Below are 23,061 nucleotides of genomic sequence, written 5' to 3' on the forward strand. Positions count from 1 at the left end.
GAAGGATAACTAGTCTGTTTGTATTGATCTTGTATATTGGCCTAAGGCCCACTGTGTTGTATATTTATTCATTCATGTTCAATGAAATCACAGATGGGAAATTACGTGTCAAACATAGTATTAGAGATCTTTCTTTGATCCTTGGTGACCCTAATCCAGTTGGCTCTACTTCTCTTCTCCCCACTCTCAAGCGGTGTTCCTCCACCGTCCCTCTCTCTCCTCCCTCTCTCATTTTCTTGGACATGGCTAATAAAAAACCATACGGTATTACAAACATCAAGGCATATGTTCCTATGATCCTTGATTTAAACGAACTCAACTATGATGCTTGGTGCAAACTTTTTACCACTCACTGTAAGGCTTTTGGCGTTCATGGCATCCTTACCAGCACCACAAAACCCACTAGCCCCACCGATGTTGAATGGGAAAATCTCAACAACATTGTCCAGATGTGGCTCTATAGCACCATGACGCAACCCTTACTCAACATGATCTTAAAACCGGACTCCACAACAAAGTCAGTTTGTTTAAGCGTTGAAGCACTCTTTCGGGACAATAAAGATGCTAGGGTAATCGAGCTTGATAATGAAATCCGCTCCTTAGTCATTGGCGACCGCACCATTGCAGATTATTGTCAGAAATTGAAGTCCTTATCTGATCTTCTAGCCAACATCGACTCCCCGATTCCTGAGAAAACTCTTGTCACCTACATGCTTAACGGTCTATCACCAAATTTGAAAACATTGCTATGCTAATCCGTCACACAGATCCATTACTTTCTTTCTTCAAGCCTGGTCAATGCTTCTCTCTGAAGAACTTCGTCTCAACCGTACTCATCACCAATCATCAAGCCATCACAACCACAGCTCCTCCCCTTCTGTTCTTGTTGCCAACCATAGATCAGATAACAATAAGCGATCTCAAAACAGCCGCCCATTTACCAACCGTCGAGCCACCAACTCCTCTAACATTCGTTATGGTCCTCCACCCCACACCGATAGTAATTAGCCGCATAGCTCCTCTCGAGAAGCACAGATGCCACTATAGAACCCCTACTTATACCCATGGGATGCTTACAGTTAGCCTGCCCGCCATCATGGGCAGTTTCATGCCTTCCGTCTACCTTCCAGCAACAGCGCCACCAAGATCCTTTCCGTGGCGTCCTTGGAAAAGCTCCAACAAACCACAGCTTAACACTCCCTCAAGCCGCCTACCACTCCGCCACGACAGACCAACTACCATTCCTCCGCCTTGGTAATGGTTTCCACCGGTGAACAATGATCAACCCACTGATATCGCTACTGCATTTAACACCATGGCACTTAATGACCCCGGAGATGCAAGTTGGTACATGGATACGGGAGCAACTTCTCATCTCGCATCAGATTCAGGTATACTTTTTTCTGTTAGTAATAAAAGTCCATATAATTCAGTTTTTGTTGGTAACGGTTCATCCATTCCCGTCACCCAATCTGGCCATTCCACAATTCCTACAAACCATCGACCCTTACACTTAAATCATGTCCTTGTCACACCCAATATCATGAAAAACTTGATTTATGTTCATAAATTTACTACTGATAATAATGCCTCCATTGAATTTGAAGCATATGGTTTTTCTATGAAGGATTTCATGACCAAACAGGTGCTCCTTAGATGTGACAGCACGGGTGACCTTTATCCCACAACACCATCTGTTGTCGCCCTCCTTACAACCAATGTTTCTCTTTCGCATCAACACATGGGCCACCCTGGAACTCGCGTTCTTCAGTCGTTAATTTCTGGTGATTTTATTTCATATGATAAAACCAGTCTTTCTATATCTTGTAATGCTTGTCATCTTGGCAAACACATTCGCTTACCGTTTGTTTCTTCTAATAATAATGCCACTGAGTTGTTTGAAATTGTTCATTCTGATTTATGGACCTCCCTGGTCACTAGCAATAGTGGTATTAAATATTACATTATCTAGGTTTACTCTTTACGAAAAAAATCCGATGTCTTCACTAAATTTTTACATTTTCGCAAATATGTTAAAACTCAATTCAAATGTGAAATTAAATGATTCCAATGTGATGATGGTAGAGAATTTTACAATCATGAATTTTACTCTCTATTTGATCAAAATGACATACAATTTCGTTTCTCATGCCCCCGCACCTCCCAACAAAACAGCAAGTCCGAACGGATGATTCATTCCATTAACAATATCATCTGCACTCTTCTCTTTCATGCACACATCCCACCCACCTATTGGGTGGAAGCCTTACATATGGCCTGCCATCTCCTCAATATTACCCCATCTACCTTTATCCAAAATGACATTCCCTTCACTCGCTTATTCCATAAAAAACCAAAATATGATCATTTACGTGTCTTTAGTTGTCTTTGTTATCCTTTAATACCAACCGCTCACAAACTTGCTCCTCGATCAAATCCATGTATCTTTTTAGAGTACCCATCTCTCCACTGAGGGTATCGTTGCCTAAACCTTCATACTCGCAAAATTATTATATCACGTCATATTCACTTTGATGAACAATCCTTCCCGTTTAAATCTATAACACCAACCTCTCCACCATCTTATACCTTCCTTGAAAATGACATCACCTCACCACCCTCTCCCCTTTTCTCTTTCTTTCCTCACGTCGACACCTCTTCAAACAACCCCACAACTTCTGCCAATCACTAAACCAGACCCCTCCTCGAGAACCACCAAAACAGCCCCCCCACATCCGAAACCGTCCCAAATAGCCCTTCTTCATCCGATTCTGATCCTCATTATCCATCCTCACCTCCCTCTCCTTCTCCTACAACTCACATCCTTCATCCTATGACCACTAGATCCAAAAGTGGTATCATCAAACCTATCTCTAAAGACAACCTTCTCACCTCAACTGAATCCCCGCTACCCTACTCTCATCTTTACGTCCTTCGTGCCCAAACTAGACCAATGCCATGAAAACTAAATTTAATGCTCTTATTTCTAATAGAACATGGGTACCTATACCTACCTAGACCACAGGGGATCAACATTGTTCGGTCTATGTGGTTATTTGAAAAGAAATACAAAGCAGATGGCTATTTAGAATGATACAAAGCTTGACTTTTTGCAATTGGAAAAAGTCAAAGACGGGGTTTGATTGTGATGAAACTTTTAGCCTGGTTGTTAAACCGGCCACCATCTACACTGTTCTCAATCTCGCCAGTTCTCGAAAATGGCATATACACCAACTTGATGTTAAAAACGCATTCTTACATGGTCACCTCAATGAAACTGTCTACATGCATCAATCTCCGTGTTTTCATGACCCAAAATTCCCAGATCATGTGTTTCATCTCTAAAAGTCTCTTTACGGTCTCAAACAGGCCCCGAGAGCGTTGTTCAATCGGTTTGCTACCTTTATCACTCGCCTTGGATTCATCCACAGCAAAACCGATTCATCCCTATTTATATTTAAGCGCGGCGACGCCACTGCTTACTTGCTGCTATACGTTGATGATATTATTTTGACAACTTCTACGACATCTCTCTTAGACCGAATCATCAAACTTCTCACTATGGAATTTTCTATGACCGATCTAGGTCCTATATCATACTTTATAGGCATCTCGGTAACATCTAATAATGCAGGACTATTTCTTTCTCAATGCAAATATGCCCTTGAAATCCTTGAGTGAGCTAACATGTTAAATTGTAACCCGTGTCAAACTCCAGCCGACACCCAATCAAAACTCGACGACTCAGGCAACCCAGTCTCTGACCCGACTCTTTACCGCAACTTAGCTAGAGGCTTACATTACTTAACCTTTACTCAACCTAACATTTCCTTTGCTGTGCAACAAATATGTTTATATATGCACGACCCGTGTAAACCTCACTTTCCTACTCTTAAATGCATCGTGCGTTAAATTTACGGGACATTAGATTTCGATCTGCTACTTCATCGATCCTCTACCACTGGTTTGATTGCCTACTCAGATGTTGACTGGGGTGGTTGTCCTTCTTCTCGCAGATCTACTAGTGGTTATTGTGTTTTCTTAGGAGATAACTTGATCTCATGGTTTCAAAACGTCAACCAACGGTCTCCATATCAAGTGTCGAATCCGAATATTGTGATGTTGCTAATGCGGTTGCCGAATCTTGTTGGCTTCAAAATCTTCTTCATGAGCTTCATACCTCCATTCCTAAGGCAACCATAGTGTATTGTGATAACATCAGTGCCATGTACCTTTCTAGGAATCCAATACAACATCAAAGGACGAAACACATCGAGATAGACATTCACTTCATTAGAGACAAAGTTGCCACTGGTGAAATCCGTGTCCTGCACAACCCTTCGAGTCTTCAATATGTCGACTTATTCACTAAAGGACTGCCTTCTTCTCTCTTCATGGACTTTAGGAACAATTTGAGTGTTTGGACGTTAACTACAGCTCAAACTGCCCGAGGGGTGGAGATGTCACTGCCCAGAAGTAGAGAGGAAGGTTGGCAAAATTGAGCATAGATCTGGTTTCTTCTACCAAAGTGCGGTTCCTTCGCTCTACTACTCCATTCTGCTGTGGGGTGTAGGGAGCTGAGAAATTGAGACTTATGCCCTTGGAAACCAGGAAACTATTGAGATGATGATTATTGAACTCGGTTCCATTGTCACTACGGATGCGACGCACTGATAGTTTGATTTGAAGTTTTATCTCCTTGATAAAATGGATTAGTGCATGTGGTGTTTTTGACTTGAGTTTAAGAAAGAAGACCCATGTGAAATGTGTGAAGTCATATACTATAACCAATATGAATTTCTTATGATGAAGACTAACTATGGTGGATGGACCGTAGAGATCAATGTGGAGAAGTTCTAGTGGTTCTGTGATTGAGGAGTCGATCACCATAGGATGACTTGCTTTGGACTGTTTGCCACACTCACATGCAGGGCAGAGAGTGTCATTGTAATACTTAATAATAGCGAGACCTCAGACAAGTTCTCCTGTGACCAGGTTATTGATATACCGGAAGTTGAGATGAGCAAGCTTACGATGCCAGAGCCAACTAACTTCGGATATGACTTTTGATAGGAAACAGAGTTGCGGTTTGCCTATGATCAGAGAGACATCTAGAGGATACATAGTATCTTCAGATCTGGATTTGATCAGGCAAGTGCTCCTATCGCTTGTCATTATGTAGCAGAATTGGTTATCAAATTCAACCTGATGGCCTGCCTTACATAGTTGGCCAACACTAATGAGATTGTGTTTGAGACCTTCTACATACTACTTTTTGAATGCAAAATTTTCCAGTAGTAAGAACACCATAACCTCGGATGATCTCATTTACCCCCATTACAAATAGGCCTGAAATCCCAAAAGTACTCTAACCTTCCGGTTATGTGAAAGGAGCAGGCACTATCGATCAACCATTCTTCTTCTTGGTCCTCCTTGCATAAAGCCTGAGAATTAAACAGTTAGTTTAGGCACTCAAACGAGTTTGGAGCCTGGGGCAACATAAGAATTCTTAATTGACGTATGATACGAGGTTGCAGGGACAAATTTTGTGTCAAATTTTAGACCTAGTCCTGGGTGTTTGAGATTTTTTGGAGTTTTGTGCGATTGAGAAAAGATACGAGGTTTTCGAAAAGAGCGTGATTTGATATGAGAAGAAAACTTTTGACACTGACATTTTCAAACTGGACTTTTGTCATTTTTTTGACCTTTTGTTTAGTCAGTGATCTTTGTGAGGAAGTATGTTTGTGACCAGTCTAAGGGTTGTGAGGTCTGATAGTAGGATATGAAAAAAGCAGATTTTGCAGGTGTAAAAGCACGTGTAGACCTTTTGTGAAGTGATTTCTTACAACTTTGATGTGACTTTAAGAGTGCTGGAGTCGGCAAAATACCCTTTCATTTTGGATTATCTAAGGAATAGATTTGAAAACCATTACATCGAAAAGACTTTACTTTATCTTTGGTTGTGTCAGATGGATTTGGAATGGATTTATAAACTATACATTCCTTTTTCTTCATTTTCTTGACTGCTGAGTTTTCAGACAGATAATTTGAGAAAATAAGTTTTTCCGGACTTCTAGACATAGGAATTTTGACAAGTTGCTTTTGTTTTGAAAAAATTTCCCCCTTTTTCCCACGAGATCAAATTTCTTCTTTGAAAGCCTTTCTCGCCTCGAATTTAGGAGAACCACAATCAGTGACATTTAGTTGCGGTTTCCTTGAGACAGTTGGTAATTTTGAAAAACGAGGACTTGATTCATTTGAACTAGAGAGTTCAGGATTCAAGGAACATTGACCAACTTCAAAGTTTTCGATTGGTAATTCATGATGAATTGGTTGGATGGTCACAATACTTTTGACTAAGGTATGTGGTTTGGACCCTTGAACAACCGCAAAATAAGTCTAAGTGGATACACTGGTGGGACAATCGTTGAGTGGTAGATGGACAGACTGCGGTTCATGACTGCAGTAAGGGATACTGCGGTCTGACGGCAGAGACAGGAAGTCTAATGAGACTTCAGAATCTTCCAATACAATTTCCTCATCAGCAAATGATGAAGTCTAAGAATTGGGAAGAGCTGTGTTATCTATAGGATTAGAAAATTCGGGAATAATTTCTTCGATAACACAATTGTTACTCAGATCATGAAGTCTACCGAAGTGAACTTTGATATCTTCAGGAAATGTTTTGTCATTGACTGGAATCATAAACTCACGGTCAGGAGGGACTTAGGGACGGTCTTTATTGAATCGGGATGATGAGTCCGTTGCGATAGAGTACCCATTGGACCAACCCTAATTGTAAGTATTATAAGTAGTCCCATTGTTAACCAGATTCTCAATGGCTTCACTTTCATTAAACAGTTTTTGTATTAAAAGATTTAAGCGTACAATTTCACTTTGAGCTAGATCTCTCTGATTCAAAGCTATTTCTAACTGTGTTTCACTCAACATTCTTGCATCTTTCTCTAACATTAAGTCCTTCTCTAACATAGTCATTTTGAGTCTTTTGTTGTCCAGTCGTCCTCTTACGTGAAACATCACTTGGGACGCAATGTTCTTCTCATCTAATGCTTTGTTATAGTCTATAAGGACGGCAGCACATGTGTCATTAAGGTTGTCTATGAAGGGATGACAATCATGCATGCTATAATTTAGAGTTTAGATCATAAGTTTTACCTGTTTGAAAATGCTGAGTGTCCCATCTTTAGCCATATAACAGTAATTCTTCTCCTTCTTTGTGGATCCATCCTCATCAATAGTTGCAATCATATAAATCTTTCCCTTTCCTTTAATGTTGCTGATGTCCTCATCTTCATCCCCCGAGGACCAAACTTGATGGTCTCTTTTCACTTGAGCAACATATGCTTTTTCTTTTTCCCTTTCTTCCATCTCTTGAGCAATCCTGAGATAGAATGCTCTATCTTTAACTACATTTGTCTTGCAGCCTTTGGCAAAATGATTTTCTTTGTTGCACTTGTGACATATCACAACATCACTTTTATCTTCTGAAGGAGTACCAGATTCCGTAGTTTGGATGGACTACAATGCCTCCTTGAGTTGAGTATTTTGAGACTGCGTTGGTGGGTAAGGTTTTTTTGTGAAACGAGAGTGATTGTTTTGAGAGTTAAGATTGCGGTTGAAAGGTGGCTTGTTGTACTGCTGGTTCTTTCGGAATGAAGGTGGTAATTGGTTGAATTGTTGCCTGACAAGTGTAATTGCATTCTGAAATTCTTCTTCATCATCATACTCAGAGTCTGCTTCATATGATTGTGGAGGGTTGTCATACACAGTGGAGTATGATTGAGAGTGAGGGGATTGTGCTACGAGGGCTAGTGGACCACCGAAGTCTGCACAATCTTTGAGTATGGTAGATTCTTAAGCTTGCACTTCACCATAGAGCTTATAGAGAGATAGAGAATGAATTTTTCTATCCCCTTGAACAATCATTTTGGCAGTCGTCCAATGCCTTCCTAAACCGTTAAGAAACTGAAGATTTGTTTCATGGTTACTTCGGACAGTTCCAGCATTGGATAGTTTAGTGACTATCACATTAAACCTTTTAAAGGAATCTTCCAAGATTTCACCCGCATGAGCATTAAAGTTGTTAAACTCATTGAGTGCAGTAGTAAGCTTTTTGTCTTAAGCTTGTTCAGTTCCCTCATACAGATTTTTGAGAACATCCCCGATCTCCTTTGCAGATTTTCAATTTATGATTATGTCGAAGTTGTCAAGTGCAACTCCATAAGAAATCTCATAAAAGGAAATAACGTCATTTTCCATTTTGTCAAGATCGTCCTTGGTGGGACGATTCAACGCTGGTTGACCTCCTCCTAGTCTGGTTGTGGCTCCATCGATTTGTACTAGAGTAAGAACAGAAGCATGAGGTCCTTCTTCTATAGATCTACATATGTCTCTTCCAAGTCTCCTTAAATATCTTTCCATTCTCTGAGACCAGTGATGATATTCATTTTCCACAAGTATTGGTGCTCTATTCGAACCACCAACACTGTTTGATACATCAAGAGATAATGCCTGTGCCATATTTCCTTGTTTTGAAAAGTTTTTTTTTGTTTTTTTTTAAAGAAATGAGCTTTAGTGGTGTATAAGGCCTTTTGAAAATCATAGTTTTTCTTTAAAAGGCAACCACTTTGGCTATGATACCAATTGTTGAGAGAAAAACTTGAGACATGCTTGAACAAACGTTAGAAAAAGTATAGTTGCGGAATAGTTTATCTCAAAGGATCTAAAGCTCAAAAATAATAATAATAAGTTAGAGTTAGATAATTAGAGAGTTAGATACAGAAATGTAAGGAAGTATAATGATAGCAGGTATTATATCAAGTATACACGTAAGTTGATTCTTAACAAGGAATGCATTCAAACCAAGTTAGTAAATGAGATCAAGCTTGGTGATTAAGTCAAGAATGACTTGCTCCAAAGAGAGATGGTGTTCAGTTATGATATAGTGAGTTTCGAGAGTAAGAAAGTGATGAGAGTAATAAGACAAGATACGAGATTTAGGATGCAAAGTGTTATTAGATGTATATAGTAGAGAAAGATTGAGTTCTATATATAGAGACTCAAAGGTTACACTTGTTCATCTATCTAAACGTAGCCATGCAAGGCATACTGGATAAAAGAAAGTATTCTAAGAAAAGCAGATAAAAGGCTAAACTAAGAAAACTAGATAGTGAACTGCTGATGATGATGACTTCGGATGCGGTTGCTGAACTGACTTGACAGCAGATCTTCAAGGGGTTGCGGTAGGTCAAGTTTAAGAGGGTCACTTTTATGATTCAACAGAAAAAAATATGGGAGATTGTCAGGCTAGATCCAAAATGGAATAAGGCGATAACATCGTCGGAGCACAATCAAAGAGGTCTCGCAATTTTAGTTCGTTTGACATTTCCGACGCATAAACTAACATCGACTTGAGCGCCGATACGGATGACATCCCCGACGACATAGAAAAGACCCCCCCCCCCCCCCTTTCCCGCCGACGGATCAAAATCGACAAAACGAAATGCGCTCAACGTCACACGGACGAAACTGATAGAAGGGCACAAGAATTGAAGGAAATGAAAGCAATGTTTGACCAACATAATCTGATCTCCCAACAAATGGTTGATGTGCAATGTGAGCACTTGGAGTTTCTTCGTAAGCAAACAGAGAAATATCAAATGACTAAAGATTTAGCAATTTTTCAGACTAGCGAATAAAATATGGGACCACGAGAAGCACAAGTGCCCAGATAGATGAAGGAGAAAATCGAAATGCAATATGACTAGTTGATCGGTTTTTTGTTTTTAGGACAATGGGTTTCTTTTGGGTGTGTAACTTCTTTTTTTTAATGCTATGGGTAATCTAGGAGTTAACTAAATTGCATGTTTCATTTTTTTTTTTAATTATTCCAATGTTATTAAAAAAAATAAATCGAAAAAGAAAAATAAAAAATAAATAAATTCAAAAAAAATAAAAAAAATAAAAAACAAATAAAAAAAATAAATGATGACAAAGAAAGTTAAACATGTTATAATTAGTTGTCCATTTCCTCCATTTGGTATTATAACACCATTTTGACATGGCATATGATGTGGCATCTTTTGAGTGAGATGACACCTCTTAACTAGTTCCCGACATCCACAAGCATAGTAGTTTTCTGTGTATCTTAATCTTTCCCAAGTGAACCTCGGAAAGAGAAAAAATTTGGTCACATTAATTCTTCTTTAAAAGGCTGAAAATCTCAAATGGAAATAATCTTGGAAAAGTATGTGTTGTCACACTCATATTTACAAGTATGGAAGTCATTGTTAAGTGCTAGGTATCTCCAAGTCAAGAATCTTGATGCTTATAATATTGTAATACAAAGAAAATTTATTTCTCTGTTTACACTACATTTTGTCATCTTACGGTTTGTTTTGCATCATTTAACTACTGAGTTTTGTCAAAAAGCATAGTATTTGTTTTCAAACATCAGTTGCAGAAAGTCATCGTATTAGTCATTGTTTACTCTTATTATCATCTTTTAATTAACTACTATTTCCCTGCTGAAAGTTCTTTTCTAAGTATTTTAATCATCGCTGAGAGAACCTGGGAAAGAGACTATTTTTGGAATGGAAATAATCACAAAATTTAATCTATAACAAACACTGCTCATCCTAGTATACATAAGTTTGCTTTTCTAGTTCTTCTTCTGTATCATGGAAAAACCATTGCATGTGTTTTTGTTGATACTTATGCTATATGTTCTTCAATCCACATTGGCAACTAAGTTTTCATCTTCACGTGAATCATTGGCACATGATGACGAGTGCTCTATGTTATTCCAGTTCAAGGAGCACATCTCTATAAACCAATCTGCATCCTCTGATCCTCATGCTTATCCAAAGGTTGCTTCATGGAAGCTCAACACGAGCGATTGTTGCTTTTGGGATGGGATTGAATGCAGTGAGAAAAGCTCAGGTCATGTGATAGGTCTTGACTTAAGTAGCAGCTTACTTTATGGCCCCATTAAATCCAACAACTCTCTCTTCAACCTCATCCACCTTCGAACCCTAAACCTTGCAGATAACGATTTCCAATTCTCACAAATTCCATCTGGAATAGGACGTCTCTTGCATTTAGCAAATCTAAATCTCTCCTATTCTCTTTTCGGTGGTCAAATCCCGAATGAAATCACACAACTTACCCAATTGGTTTCCTTGGATCTAACTGGAAACCCATTAACGCTACAAGCTTTTAGCTTCAAAAACCTAGTTCAAAACATAACGGATACTCTGAGAGAACTCATTCTCTCAGGGGTCAACATAGATTCTGAGGTGCCTGATATCTTCACCAACACCTCTTCCATAACATCACTCGTTCTTAGAGATTGTGGGCTTAGGGGTGAATTCCCAACAGGTATATTTCATCTACCAATGCTGCAACATCTTGACATGCGTGGTAACCATGATCTTTCTGGTTATTTACCAAAGTTTCATGCTAAAAGTCAACTTAAAGATCTGATTCTCGCTGAAAAAAATTTCATGGCATGCTACCGACGTCAATTGGGAACCTCGTACACTTGAATCAGTTGGATATAAGTGGCTGCAATTTCTCAGGGCCTCTTCCTGGATCAATCGGCAACCTAACACAACTTACACTTTTGAGGCTCGATCATAATAGGTTTTGGGGGCGTATTCCGTCTTTGGTCAGCCTATCAAAACTCAGTTATCTGATACTTTCCTCCAATGAATTTGACGGAAGGAACCTCTCTGAATGGCTTGGTAAGCTTCCAAACCTCTTACATTTGGACCTTAGGCTTAACAATCTAAGCTGTGAGATCCCATCATCTATTGGGAATCAAACACAACTTAGACAACTTTACCTCAACTACAACAACATGGTTGGTGAAATACCATCCTCACTTGCGAACCTAACACACCTTACAGACCTGATCCTCGGGTTTAATGACTTCACAGGCCGAATTCCCTCTTTAGAAAGCCTCTCAAACCTCAACGTTTTGTACCTCTCCCTCAATAATTTTGATAGATGGAAGCTTCCTGATTGGATTGGTAAGCTAAATAAGCTTACTTATTTGCAACTTGTTGCTGTCAACCTGTATGGTGAGATCCCATCATCAATTTTTAACTTGACCCAAGTTGAAGATTTATTACTCTCATCGAATCAAATTGATGGTCGGGTCCCACCTTTTCCAAGTACCATAACAAAGCTAACGAGCTTAATCCTTCAAAACAATCAACTGAAAGGCCCCATCCCAAGGTCATTGCTGAATCTCCAAAATCTAGAAGCAATTGTGTTGAATGATAATAACATCAACACCACAGTGGAGGTTGACATTTTCCTTGGTCTCAGGAATCTCAAGCTTCTCACTCTAGGGGGAAATAGAATCACACTTTCTGTCATGACCAACATTACCAGTGACATGCTACCAAAGTTTGAAATCTTAAAGTTGGAATCCTGTAACATGAAAGTCTTCCCTGACTTTCTTAGATTTCAAGATCAACTGCAGGAAGTGTATCTCGATAACAATAAAATTGGTGGGCTAATACCCGAGTGGATGTGGAATGTTAGCAAAGAAACACTACAAACACTTTCTCTTTCCAAAAATTCCTTAATTGGTTTTGAGCAGCATTGGCCAGTTCTTCCTTGGGTTGGTTTACGTTTATTAGACCTGAGTCACAATATGTTGCATGGATCGATCCCAGTGCCATCATCAACCACCATGAACTATTTGGTATCAAACAATAAGTTGTCTGGCAAAATTCCTCCATCCATATGTGATTTGCACTCTCTCCATTTGCTTGATTTGTCGTTTAACAACATTAGTGGCTCAATTCCTCCATGCTTGGAGAAACTAAATAGTTCGTTGTTAGTGCTGAATCTTAGGGGTAACACTTTACAAGGAACCATTCCCAATGCTTTCAGTAATGGAAGCAAGCTTCTAATGATCAATTTAAGTGAAAATCAATTAGAGGGAAAGATACCAAGATCATTGGAAAACTGTGCGTCACTCCAGATCCTTGATCTTGGAAATAATCGCATGGAAGACATGTTTCCCTTCTGGTTGGGAGCACTTTCAGACTTACAAGTTCTCATACTTCGGTTCAACAAATTTCATGGTGCTTTAAAGATACCAAGTAAAACCAGCTCCACATTCTCAAAGTTACGCATCATCGACCTCTCATTTAATTCATTTTCTGGTGATCTGCCACATCAGTACTTCCAGGATTGGTCAGCAATGAAGGAGACAAAACAAAATGCAGCATATATGCAAGCAAATGTTGATATTTTGGGGGAAAGGTACATCTGGTTAGGAAATTATTCATACTCGATGAATATGACTAACAAAGGTGTAAAGACGGAGTATGAGAAAGTTTTGAATATCTTTATAGCGGTTGATCTCTCAAGCAATAAGTTCCAGGGGGACATTCCAGAAGCCATTAAAGCCCTTAGTAATCTTCAGTTGCTCAACCTTTCCAATAATGAGCTTTCTGGTACCATTCCATCATCCATGGGGTACTTGACTAATCTTGAATCATTGGATCTTTCTAGTAACAAACTCTCTGGAAAGATTCCTCAAGCGCTAGTACAACTGAATTTTCTCGCATTCTTAAATGTATCCTTCAACAAACTCATTGGCCCCATACCTCAAGGTGGACAGTTCAATACCTTTCTGAACATGTCTTACATGGGAAATTCAGCACTTTGTGGTGACCCTTTATCTAAGGATTGTGGGGATCCAAAAGTATCAGAGCGTCCAACAATCTCATCAGCTGAAGGTTCTTGGTCTGACTTCCCAAGTGGATTTGATTGGGTTTTTATTGTTTCAGGAGTTGCAAGTGGTCTAGTGATAGGGGTTCTTTTTGGAGGCCATCTAACCACAGGTTGTTACAAGTGGTTTCTCAAAAGATTCAGAAAGTGAAAGAAGTGAGGAGAACAAATGTGAGGGGAGTGAGGGAAAGAAGACTTCTAATTTGTTTGTCAGATGAAATTATTAGTGGGCATGTATATAGAGTAATCTATAGTTTCTGTCCATGGCGTATTCTAGGCTTGGCCCATGTATTGTATTTTGTAAGATATATATGAAGAATAATAACCAGTCTCCTTTCATGGGAAAATACAACTGATTACATGGTATTAGAGTTGTAACTCATTGTCATATCCTTCCTTTCTCTCTCCTCAATCTCTATAAAGTCCCAAAATATAATCCAAAATTTACATTTTTAATTTAAGTAAAACTATAATCCAAACATTATCGAACAACCAAGATAAACCAAAGTGTATCAACACATCTCAAAATATCAGAGTAAATCAAAAAATGTGGAATAAGGTGGTGTTGCGCTGCAATCACCATGGGCTCTTCCTTTTCGATCCTGAAGTACCTGAAACATAAACTGAAAACCGTAAGCACAAAGCTTGGTGAGTTCCCTAAACTACCACAACCATACGTAATAAACCACATACTCGGCCCCCGCCCTCCATCTAACCCCGCCCGGTATTGAGTCCCACTCGGCCTCGAGCCCCGCTCGACATCAAGTCCGACTCGGTATACAGATCTGTTACTACTTAGGCCCCGCCCAAGATACACATAGGCATATATTACATAATCTTGCTCACACATAATAATCATAAATACAATAACATAGAATAAATCGGGCCTCGCTCGGCATCAAGCTCCGCCTGATATACATAGCAGCACATAACACATGCAAGGGTCACACAGACTCCTAGCATCCTAACATAATAAACAAGGGCCGACATTGGTGCCTTAGACCCACTAAACCCAGTGAGGAAACTCACCTCATACTACTGAATCTCATAGATAAATCTCTGGCCGCTGACCCGCTAAAATCATCACGCTATCAATCACAAAATAACATTCAATTAATAGTTGGATCCCGACCCACACTAAGAGTCCAAACTAGGGTAAAAGGCCTTTTTACCTTTTCCCCGTCTTGGCCCAAGGCTAAGGCCCATTCTAATTATCCAAAGGCCCAAAATCCAATATAATCACCTAAAGCCCAAATATGGCCCATGTAATATCTCGATTTCAAAATATGAAATTTTAAGGATTTTTGTTCATCACATAAGACCTACTCAACGAGTTGGAGGCCCCAACTCGTCGTGTAGAAACTAATAAGGCCACATGGATTATGGAACCAAGTTGATGAGTTGGAGCATCCCAACTCGACGAGTTGAGGTTGTGTATGAAAACCCTAATTTTTAGGGTTTGCACCCTATTTAAAGGACCTCCCCCTCACCGGCCTCCTTTACCACCTTATTGTCCAGAGAAAAACCCTAACTATGCTTTCTTGTTTTCTTGAGTGTGTGTGAGCTTTGGAGAGTAAATCTTGTGTTCTTTTGGAGGAAACTAGAAACTTGAAGAGGTTGGATTGCGTAGAAGGCCTTAGATCCGGGAGCTTCACTGTTTTTGCAACCATTTGGAGATAAAAAGTCACCATCTTGATCACTCCTTTGTTAGATCTCTTCATTAGAGAGTTTATGGTCATTTCTAGCTTATTCTTGAAACATTCTTGCTCTTGAGCATGCTTTGAAGCTAGGACGTCAGATCTGAGCATCTTAGGGCCTCCTTGGTGTTAAAGTTGCCAACTTTATTAAGTCTTGGCCCTCCTTCATGATCTAAAACCCATAATAAGCTTCATAGGAATGTTTTAATCCCTTTGATGCCTTGCATGCACGTAAAGTTAGCAACTTTATGTGGTATCTCAGTCCTAAGGGGCTAGTTCTATAATTTGGGGCCTTGGATTCGACTGGAAAGGGCTGAATACATTAAGATAAGAAAACTTGACGAGTTGCTTAGTCAACTTGAAGCGTTGGATAGGGTTTTCCCGCTTTCTGGATACTAAGTGAACTCGACGAGTTGGTTGAGTTTTTCTCGGGTTCTGAACAGTAAAGAACTTGACGAGTTACTCTGGTAAGTCGGCGAGTTGTCTCAAGCTTTTTACGATCTACTAAGATATGAAGGAACTCGACGAGTTAGATGATGCACTCGGCGAGTTGGGTCAACATGGACTGTTGACCTTGACTGTTAACTTTGGCATTGACCATGGTTGACCAGGTTGACTTCTGAGGGTATTTTGGTAGTTTTGGATCTTAATGGAATTAGACATCTGGTGGTTACAGGCAGTTGATTTTGGAGCTGTGAGTTGGGATTCGACTTTATCGGTTCAACACTACTTGTGAGGTCAGTTTTCCTCACTATACTAACAGGATCGAAGGCACCAATGCGGGCCCTTTTTGGATTGTATCCTGGATGTAGGATGATGCTATGTTTAGTGATCTGATAGATAAGTATCTTGGTATATAGGATGATGTTATGATTAGTGATCTGTAGATCTGTATGACTATTAGTGAATGCTAGCTAACGTATGATATTTATGTGTTGATTGTGTGATTGTGGATGGGTTGAGGCGGTCCTGCTTAGTGCTCTAGGCCAACAGACCCAAGGCGGGCTAGATAGACTGAAGGCCCATCGGGGCGTACCAGTCAAGCCGAAGGCCCGAAGAATGGTCTAGACATGCTGAAGGACTAGTAGGGCGGACCAGACATGTTGAAGGTTCTGAGAGTGGGCCGAATAGAATGAAGGCCCGACGAGGGCGATCCAGTCATACTGAAGACTGTATATGCATGTTCTTTGTTTATGATATTGTTCTATTATATGGAACTAGTATTTTAGGGGAGCTCACTAAGCTTCGGGCTTGCAGTTTTAGATTTTGCTTCAGGTACTTCGGATGATCGTAGGAAGGCGAAGGCTTGATCGTGCACCTCCTCACATTTTATTATTTTGATTTCTAGGATTCTATGATATGAAACTATTTTGAAAACATTTTGTAATAACTAATGGCTTTTGGATGTTTGAAAATTTTTAAATTTTTATGAATTTTTATGGATGTTATAGCCCAATTATCCAAATTAGTCCCAAATCTCATTCATGGTCCTCCAACCAACGAGTCCAATAAAATATCAATAGCCCAATAATGGAATGATGATGGCCTAAATAGGCCGAAGACAACTAAATTCCAACATGACCCAAAACCAAGGAGCCCACAAATCTGAAGCCCACTGCTGAGTATATGGGGTGTAATCAGCTCGTACACTCAGCATACTCATTTAAGAGCTTCTACCCGCAGCGTACCTGTACATCCAACCTACTACACCCTCTTAGCCAACTTTCTCATTTAGCTCTTAAACAACTAAGACTTCATTCCAACACCTAGATCTGACTTCCTAAAGGTGGTTTATCACGTAAAGTTGCCAACTTTACGTGCATGCATGGCTTAATGAGGCTTTTAGAGCTTAACAACTTACTTAACACATGCATGAGACCACAAGTGCCATAAAGCTTGAATTTGTATAGACAAAGGTACCTAAAGGACACTATATCTACCATCAATCACTTCTGGAGTGAATTAAGAGGCTCAACAACCCAACCATGGACTCAAAAAGTACAAAAATTGCACCTAGATCTAGCATAATGGATTACCAAGATGGAAGCTTTTTACCTCAAAAGAAGAGAAAATGAAGAACAAATCTCAGATATTCAAGATCCAAGCACAATCTTAAATGGTTCACTCCTTCTTCTCCTCCACAAGCACCCAAAAATCACACTTTAAGGCTCAAACTCTCAAAATCTTACTTAGGGTTCAATTTTCTGGATAATATGGGATGGAGGTTGTCTAAACATAACCTAATAAGGCTATCACAAGGTTTAAATAGGGTGCAACACCCAAAAATTAAGGTTTCATTAATCTATGTGTATGTCGTGCATACTCCATGTATGCCCACCCTACGTGGTCCAAGATCGCGATCTAAATCCTGGGTAGTACGCCCGCGTACTAGCTTAGGGACTAATTTTGCAAGATTTTAATTAACAAGTGTGAAATATGAAACTTACAAATTTCCAAGTGTTACAATATCCCCCTCTCTCGCTCTCACATGTTATCATGGCCTAAACCCTAGTGCCTTTCACACACAACATCTTCTTTACGATTGCAGGCAACAAGGACACATCTGAAAATCCATTTGGAATAACTCCCGATAGTGCTCCCTTATCTCATCTTTCGGCTCCCAAGTCTACTTTGAACCCTTACAGTGATGCCATTGCAACTTCACCAACCTAAAAACCTTGTTCCTAAAGGTTTTCGTCTTTTGGTCAAGAATCGCCATCGATCTCTCAATGTAATTCAGGCGGTTATCCACCTGAATATCCTCCAATGGAACCATTGCAGAACCATCTACTAAACACTTCCGTAGTTGAGATACATAAAATGAGTTGTAGGTCTGACCGAGCTCATCTGGAAGATTTAAGCAGTAAGCAACCCAACCCACGTAGGCCTAAACCCTGAAAGGACCAATATACCTAGGCCCAGTTTGCCCCTCTTCCTAAGCTGGATAACACCTTTCCAAGGCGACACCTTCAGGAAAACCATATCCCTCACCTGGAACTCTATGTTTGATCGGCGTCTATCGGCAAAATGTTTTTTCCAACTCCGTGCTGTCTGAGGCCTACTCCAAACCTGTTGGATCAACTCGGTGGTCTTGAGTACCACCTCAGTTCTCCCCATAACCCGCTGACCGACTTCGCCCCAATATATCGGGGTCTTATACTTCCTTCCGTAAAGCATCTTGAAAAGAGTCTGATAAATCCTTACATGATAAATGTTGTTATACGAAAATTCCGCTAACAGAAGATACGTATCACAACTCCCACCAAAGTCCAAAACACACGCCCGCAACATGTCCTCTACGTTTCGAATAGTCCACTCGCTCTGACCATTGGTTTGTGGATGGAATGTTGTGTTGGAATAGAGATGAGTACCCAACTCATCATGAAACCTATTGTAGAAAGTAAACGAAACATCTCTGTCAGAAACCACTGAAACCGGCACCCCACACTACTAGAAAAGAGCCCTTTAATGACGCGCAAACAATGACACGCGCTGATAGAGGACGCGCATTTGTGCGAGCCCTAACAAATTAATGTCAGTTTTCCAAAATATGAAGGATAGAGGACACGCATTTATGCGTGCCCAAAAATTAGTGTCTAACAAAAAAAAAATTAAAACACGGGGGCACCTATCATAAAAAAGCGCGTCGTCTAAAACCGTCGTTTTATAATTTTTTTCAGAACGCATGTCCTCCAATTTATTAATTGCCAAGCGTGGAATGTAAACCCAAAAAACTTAAAAACCCCGCCTAATACTCTCCTCATTCTTGTTTGATCAAAAGAAACCCTAAAACCCCGCCTGATACCTACCTCCGCTACCTCAAACCCACACCGACTCTTCAGGCCTCGCACGAATAGTTCACACAACCTACACAATCCATAAAGAGCTAGGTCACGGCTAATTTGGCATGAAGCATATTGTCACTCATAAAACCATGCACCAACAGTTCGTATTTAAGTCAATCGTGATGCGGAAGCTGATTAACAAGGATGACATCGATGATGTTAGTCGAGAGCTCCATGGCGCCTACAAGGATCGGCACTCTATTAACCTAATCATGGAGTTGTGTGCCGGCGGGGAGCTATTTGATCGGATTATAGCCAAGGGACATTATTCATAGTGTTTGGTAGCTGGACTCTGCCAGTAGATGATGATGGTGGTGTATGATTGTATACGATGGGAGTGTTCCATAGAGACTTCAAACCTGAGAATGTTTTTTTCTCGAGTATCGACGAAGACTCGCCATTGAAAGCTACTGAATTTGTTCTCTCGGTGTTTTTCAAACCCGGTATTCTATTTGAATTATTTAAGATGTTTTTCCCAAAATACGTGTTCTATAACAATCTAACATCCAAAAGGGGATGATATCTTGCTGTGTCTCTTGCCTTTTATCAAGTTAAGATGATATGTTGCAAGAGATGTTCTCAGCGACATTGTTGGACGTGTATATAATGTGGCTCCTGAATTCTTGCGTAGACATTATGGTGCTGAGCCAGATATCTGGAGTACTGGTGTAATTCTTTATATTTTACTTAGTGGTGTCCAGCTTTCTAACTTTATTTTTTCTGCAAATTTGCAGAAAGACATGGTTGGGATTACACTGGATACAACCTTTTTACAGATTTGTTCTTGTTATCATCTTTGCTTTTGAACATTTCAATTTCCCAAATTTTGTTCTTCAACTTGTTTATTGATCATCTAAGTGATTCTTGACTGCAGGTGAAGAAGTACCACTCACCTCTATTGAAGGTTTGACACTCAAGAACCAACTCTAATTACTTCTTTTAATTACCTCTATATGAAACAATCATGGGTTTGTTTTTTTATAAGCCAATTTAATTTCTTCCTTTGACATAACTTTGTAATATACTTTTTTGCAGGGGAAGGCATATCCAGATAACTTTAAATGGAAGGGGCTTTCAAAGACACCTGACAAATAAAGTGGCTTTACAAGACTTGTTCAGGTTCTTTCAATTGCAATTTGTATGTTTGTATTCATGGATTACAATAAATCAGTCTGTTTGGTGCACTTACCCTCATTTCTCTTTGTTCTGTTTAACCATGCTTCAAAATATTTATGCTCATGGAATCTGATTAAGAACATTTGATTTACATGATTACATAGCTAGCAAGATCCAGTTTCGTTCACATTCATATTCATGTGACATGCAGATATAGGATAGTTATATGCTTTATATATTGTTTTCAACATGAATTCTAATAGAAATTGTTTCAGATAGAACTTATATTTGTGGCAAAGATTTATCTTTTTTCTCCTTTTGTCTTATTGGGGTTGTATGCTTTGAAGCAGTCAGATGCTTGTTGCTTAGGTATTTATTTGTTTTCATTTCCACTCAATTTTATATATACATGAACTTATTTCTTTATGTTTGTTAAAATCTCAACTTTACTTGGTTTTTTTATATTTCTTTGTTAGGCATTGCTAGTACATCAACTAGAAGATCAATGCTAAAATATTGTCCCTTAACTATGAGGACTTAAAGGCATTGCTTTAACTCAGTTTATGTTAGTGAAGATGCAAGATCTGTTTCTTTACGTGAGTATGGCACTGCACCTGATATTAAGGTCTATGGTGATCCTGATTTTACATTCCTGTAAGTTGTATAGAGACTGCCCACAAGTAATGTTTTCACATATTGAATTTACACAAAGGATTTAACTGTTTTAGGTGTTGACTTGCCAAAGTTGCCATAATTGACAACTACCCACAAGTAATATTTCTAATTTAATCTTTTTTTTTCCATTCTATTCCATGATGGAATGGAATTGTAAACTTTACTTTCATCTATAACACTGATTCCATTATTTGGTGGATTCAGGTTTTCTTCATGCAAGTCAATAATGGGATTCTAATAAAGAGTTGGTTTAATAATCCATCCCATTGTGCATTAATTACACTTCTGCCCTTCCTTGAGACACTAGCAGATGCCATTCCTATAGGTATTTTTCATCATTAATCATTATTAGGTAAATTAATGCTTTTTGTCCCGAAATTAATTTTTCTTAGCCCAACCCTCTTATCCTTGTAAAATGACCATTTTACCCACCCCTTCAAACCCTAAATTTTGTGAAAGATGAGATTGTTTGAAGTACTTGTGGTAGACTCACAAACAGGTAGGCTTTTGTTGAATTTTCATGAATGTTGACTTCTTATATTTATCACAGACCCTACCCCTTTAGATTAATTTCTAACAATATTGTTTACTTGTAGATTTAGATTCCCTAAACTTACTTCTAACAGGTAGATTTGTGTTAACTTCTTATAGTTTTAACAACTACATTTGTGTTGACTTGTTTTATGTTAAAATTTTAGCAGGTAGATTTGTGCTGACTTTTTTTTATTTAGATTTTGAAGTTTCTACTCCCCTCACCCTCTGTATTATATAATGATTATGTGATAATACATAAAGGCACTGCATATTGGCTTAGCTTGTTATAATATTATTAGATATTCTATCATTCATTGTATGGAGCTGATAAAAATTATTTTACAACATTTAAAGTGTTTTTATTTTAAATCTATGATTCTGTTGTTTCTTTTTATTTTTCATACCATTAGCTCACAAAGTGTGCACTTCTATAATTCTGCACCTTCTAATGTGTAATTTAGTGCAACTAACATTGGTACTCGTCTAACCTAGAATTAATAACACTAAAATAACCAAAAAAAAATATTTTCTAAGAAATTTATCATTTTGTGACTCATTTGACATGATCTGATTTTGCAGCCAACACAGGATTCTGTAGCAAAGACATTGAAAATGCTAGAGGAGAAGATTCATGGACGGGTAATTAATTATCTTAACTACTTAAATCTTTTTTTTCTTTTGCAAAAGATATTATTTATGTTGCTTTTTATGGATTTAATTGTAGAAATTTATGTGAGTTTATTTATTTATTTATCAGGTGTAGAAATTTATGTGAGTTTATTTATTTATTTATACAAATACAATTTCATTTTTTTTACATATTTTTTGTAGGTGCTTGATATGCCTGCTTATGAGGCTTGACCAAAAGAATATGCTCGAAAGGGTCATAAGCATTTCTATTTCATGACATTGAATGGTAGTGAGGTTAGGAAAATATATAGTAGTTAATATATTACATGACATTTTCTTTTTCTTATCTATCACTTTTATAAATTGTGGTCTAGAAAATATATAGTAGTTAATATATTACATGACTTTTAAGGATTGGGACAAGGATAATAATAGACAAAAAGACTATTCTGCCCCTTTAGTAATATATTGAAACTATTATACATTTCTTTTATGGTATGGTAGTTTCAGCTTTTTACTTTTAAAGAATTACATTTCTAAAAATTGTAGTCTAGTAGTTTTCTTAAGGCAAGATGCTATTTTTGCTACTAAAATTAAAAACAAGGTACAACCAACATTCAAGATTCTTATTTGAGATCACATCACAAATTCACAATATATTTATGTGTCTTTGTTATACATACATATTAGGAAGGTAGATCTGACTTTGGACATTGAGGCTGATGAAGGAGACAATTACACACATATTCCAGTAAGAAACAGAGTTGGATGATTATTTGTTAGTTTTATAG

General features: G+C 38.6%; 2 protein-coding genes across 2 annotated transcripts; both read left to right on the forward strand.

The window, feature by feature from the left end:
- The first annotated feature begins 74 nt into the window (after positions 1 to 74).
- Positions 75 to 755, forward strand: LOC111914748 (uncharacterized). Its single transcript, XM_023910464.1, has one exon. The coding sequence runs from the start codon at positions 75 to 77 to the stop codon at positions 753 to 755; it is 681 nt and encodes a 226-aa protein (XP_023766232.1).
- Positions 756 to 10,700: 9,945 nt separating this feature from the next.
- On the forward strand, positions 10,701 to 22,501 carry LOC111914579 (receptor-like protein 7). Its single transcript, XM_052765863.1, has 11 exons — positions 10,701 to 11,541; positions 11,601 to 13,886; positions 20,050 to 20,143; positions 20,351 to 20,453; positions 20,707 to 20,800; positions 20,908 to 20,916; positions 20,992 to 21,056; positions 21,311 to 21,431; positions 22,220 to 22,279; positions 22,365 to 22,372; positions 22,472 to 22,501. Exons 1-11 carry the CDS (start codon positions 10,701 to 10,703, stop codon positions 22,499 to 22,501), a joined length of 3,711 nt encoding a protein of 1,236 aa, XP_052621823.1.
- Positions 22,502 to 23,061: the final 560 nt, after the last annotated feature.

This window comes from Lactuca sativa, chromosome 7, assembly GCF_002870075.4.
Source record: "Lactuca sativa cultivar Salinas chromosome 7, Lsat_Salinas_v11, whole genome shotgun sequence".
NCBI classification, from domain to species: Eukaryota; Viridiplantae; Streptophyta; class Magnoliopsida; order Asterales; family Asteraceae; genus Lactuca; species Lactuca sativa.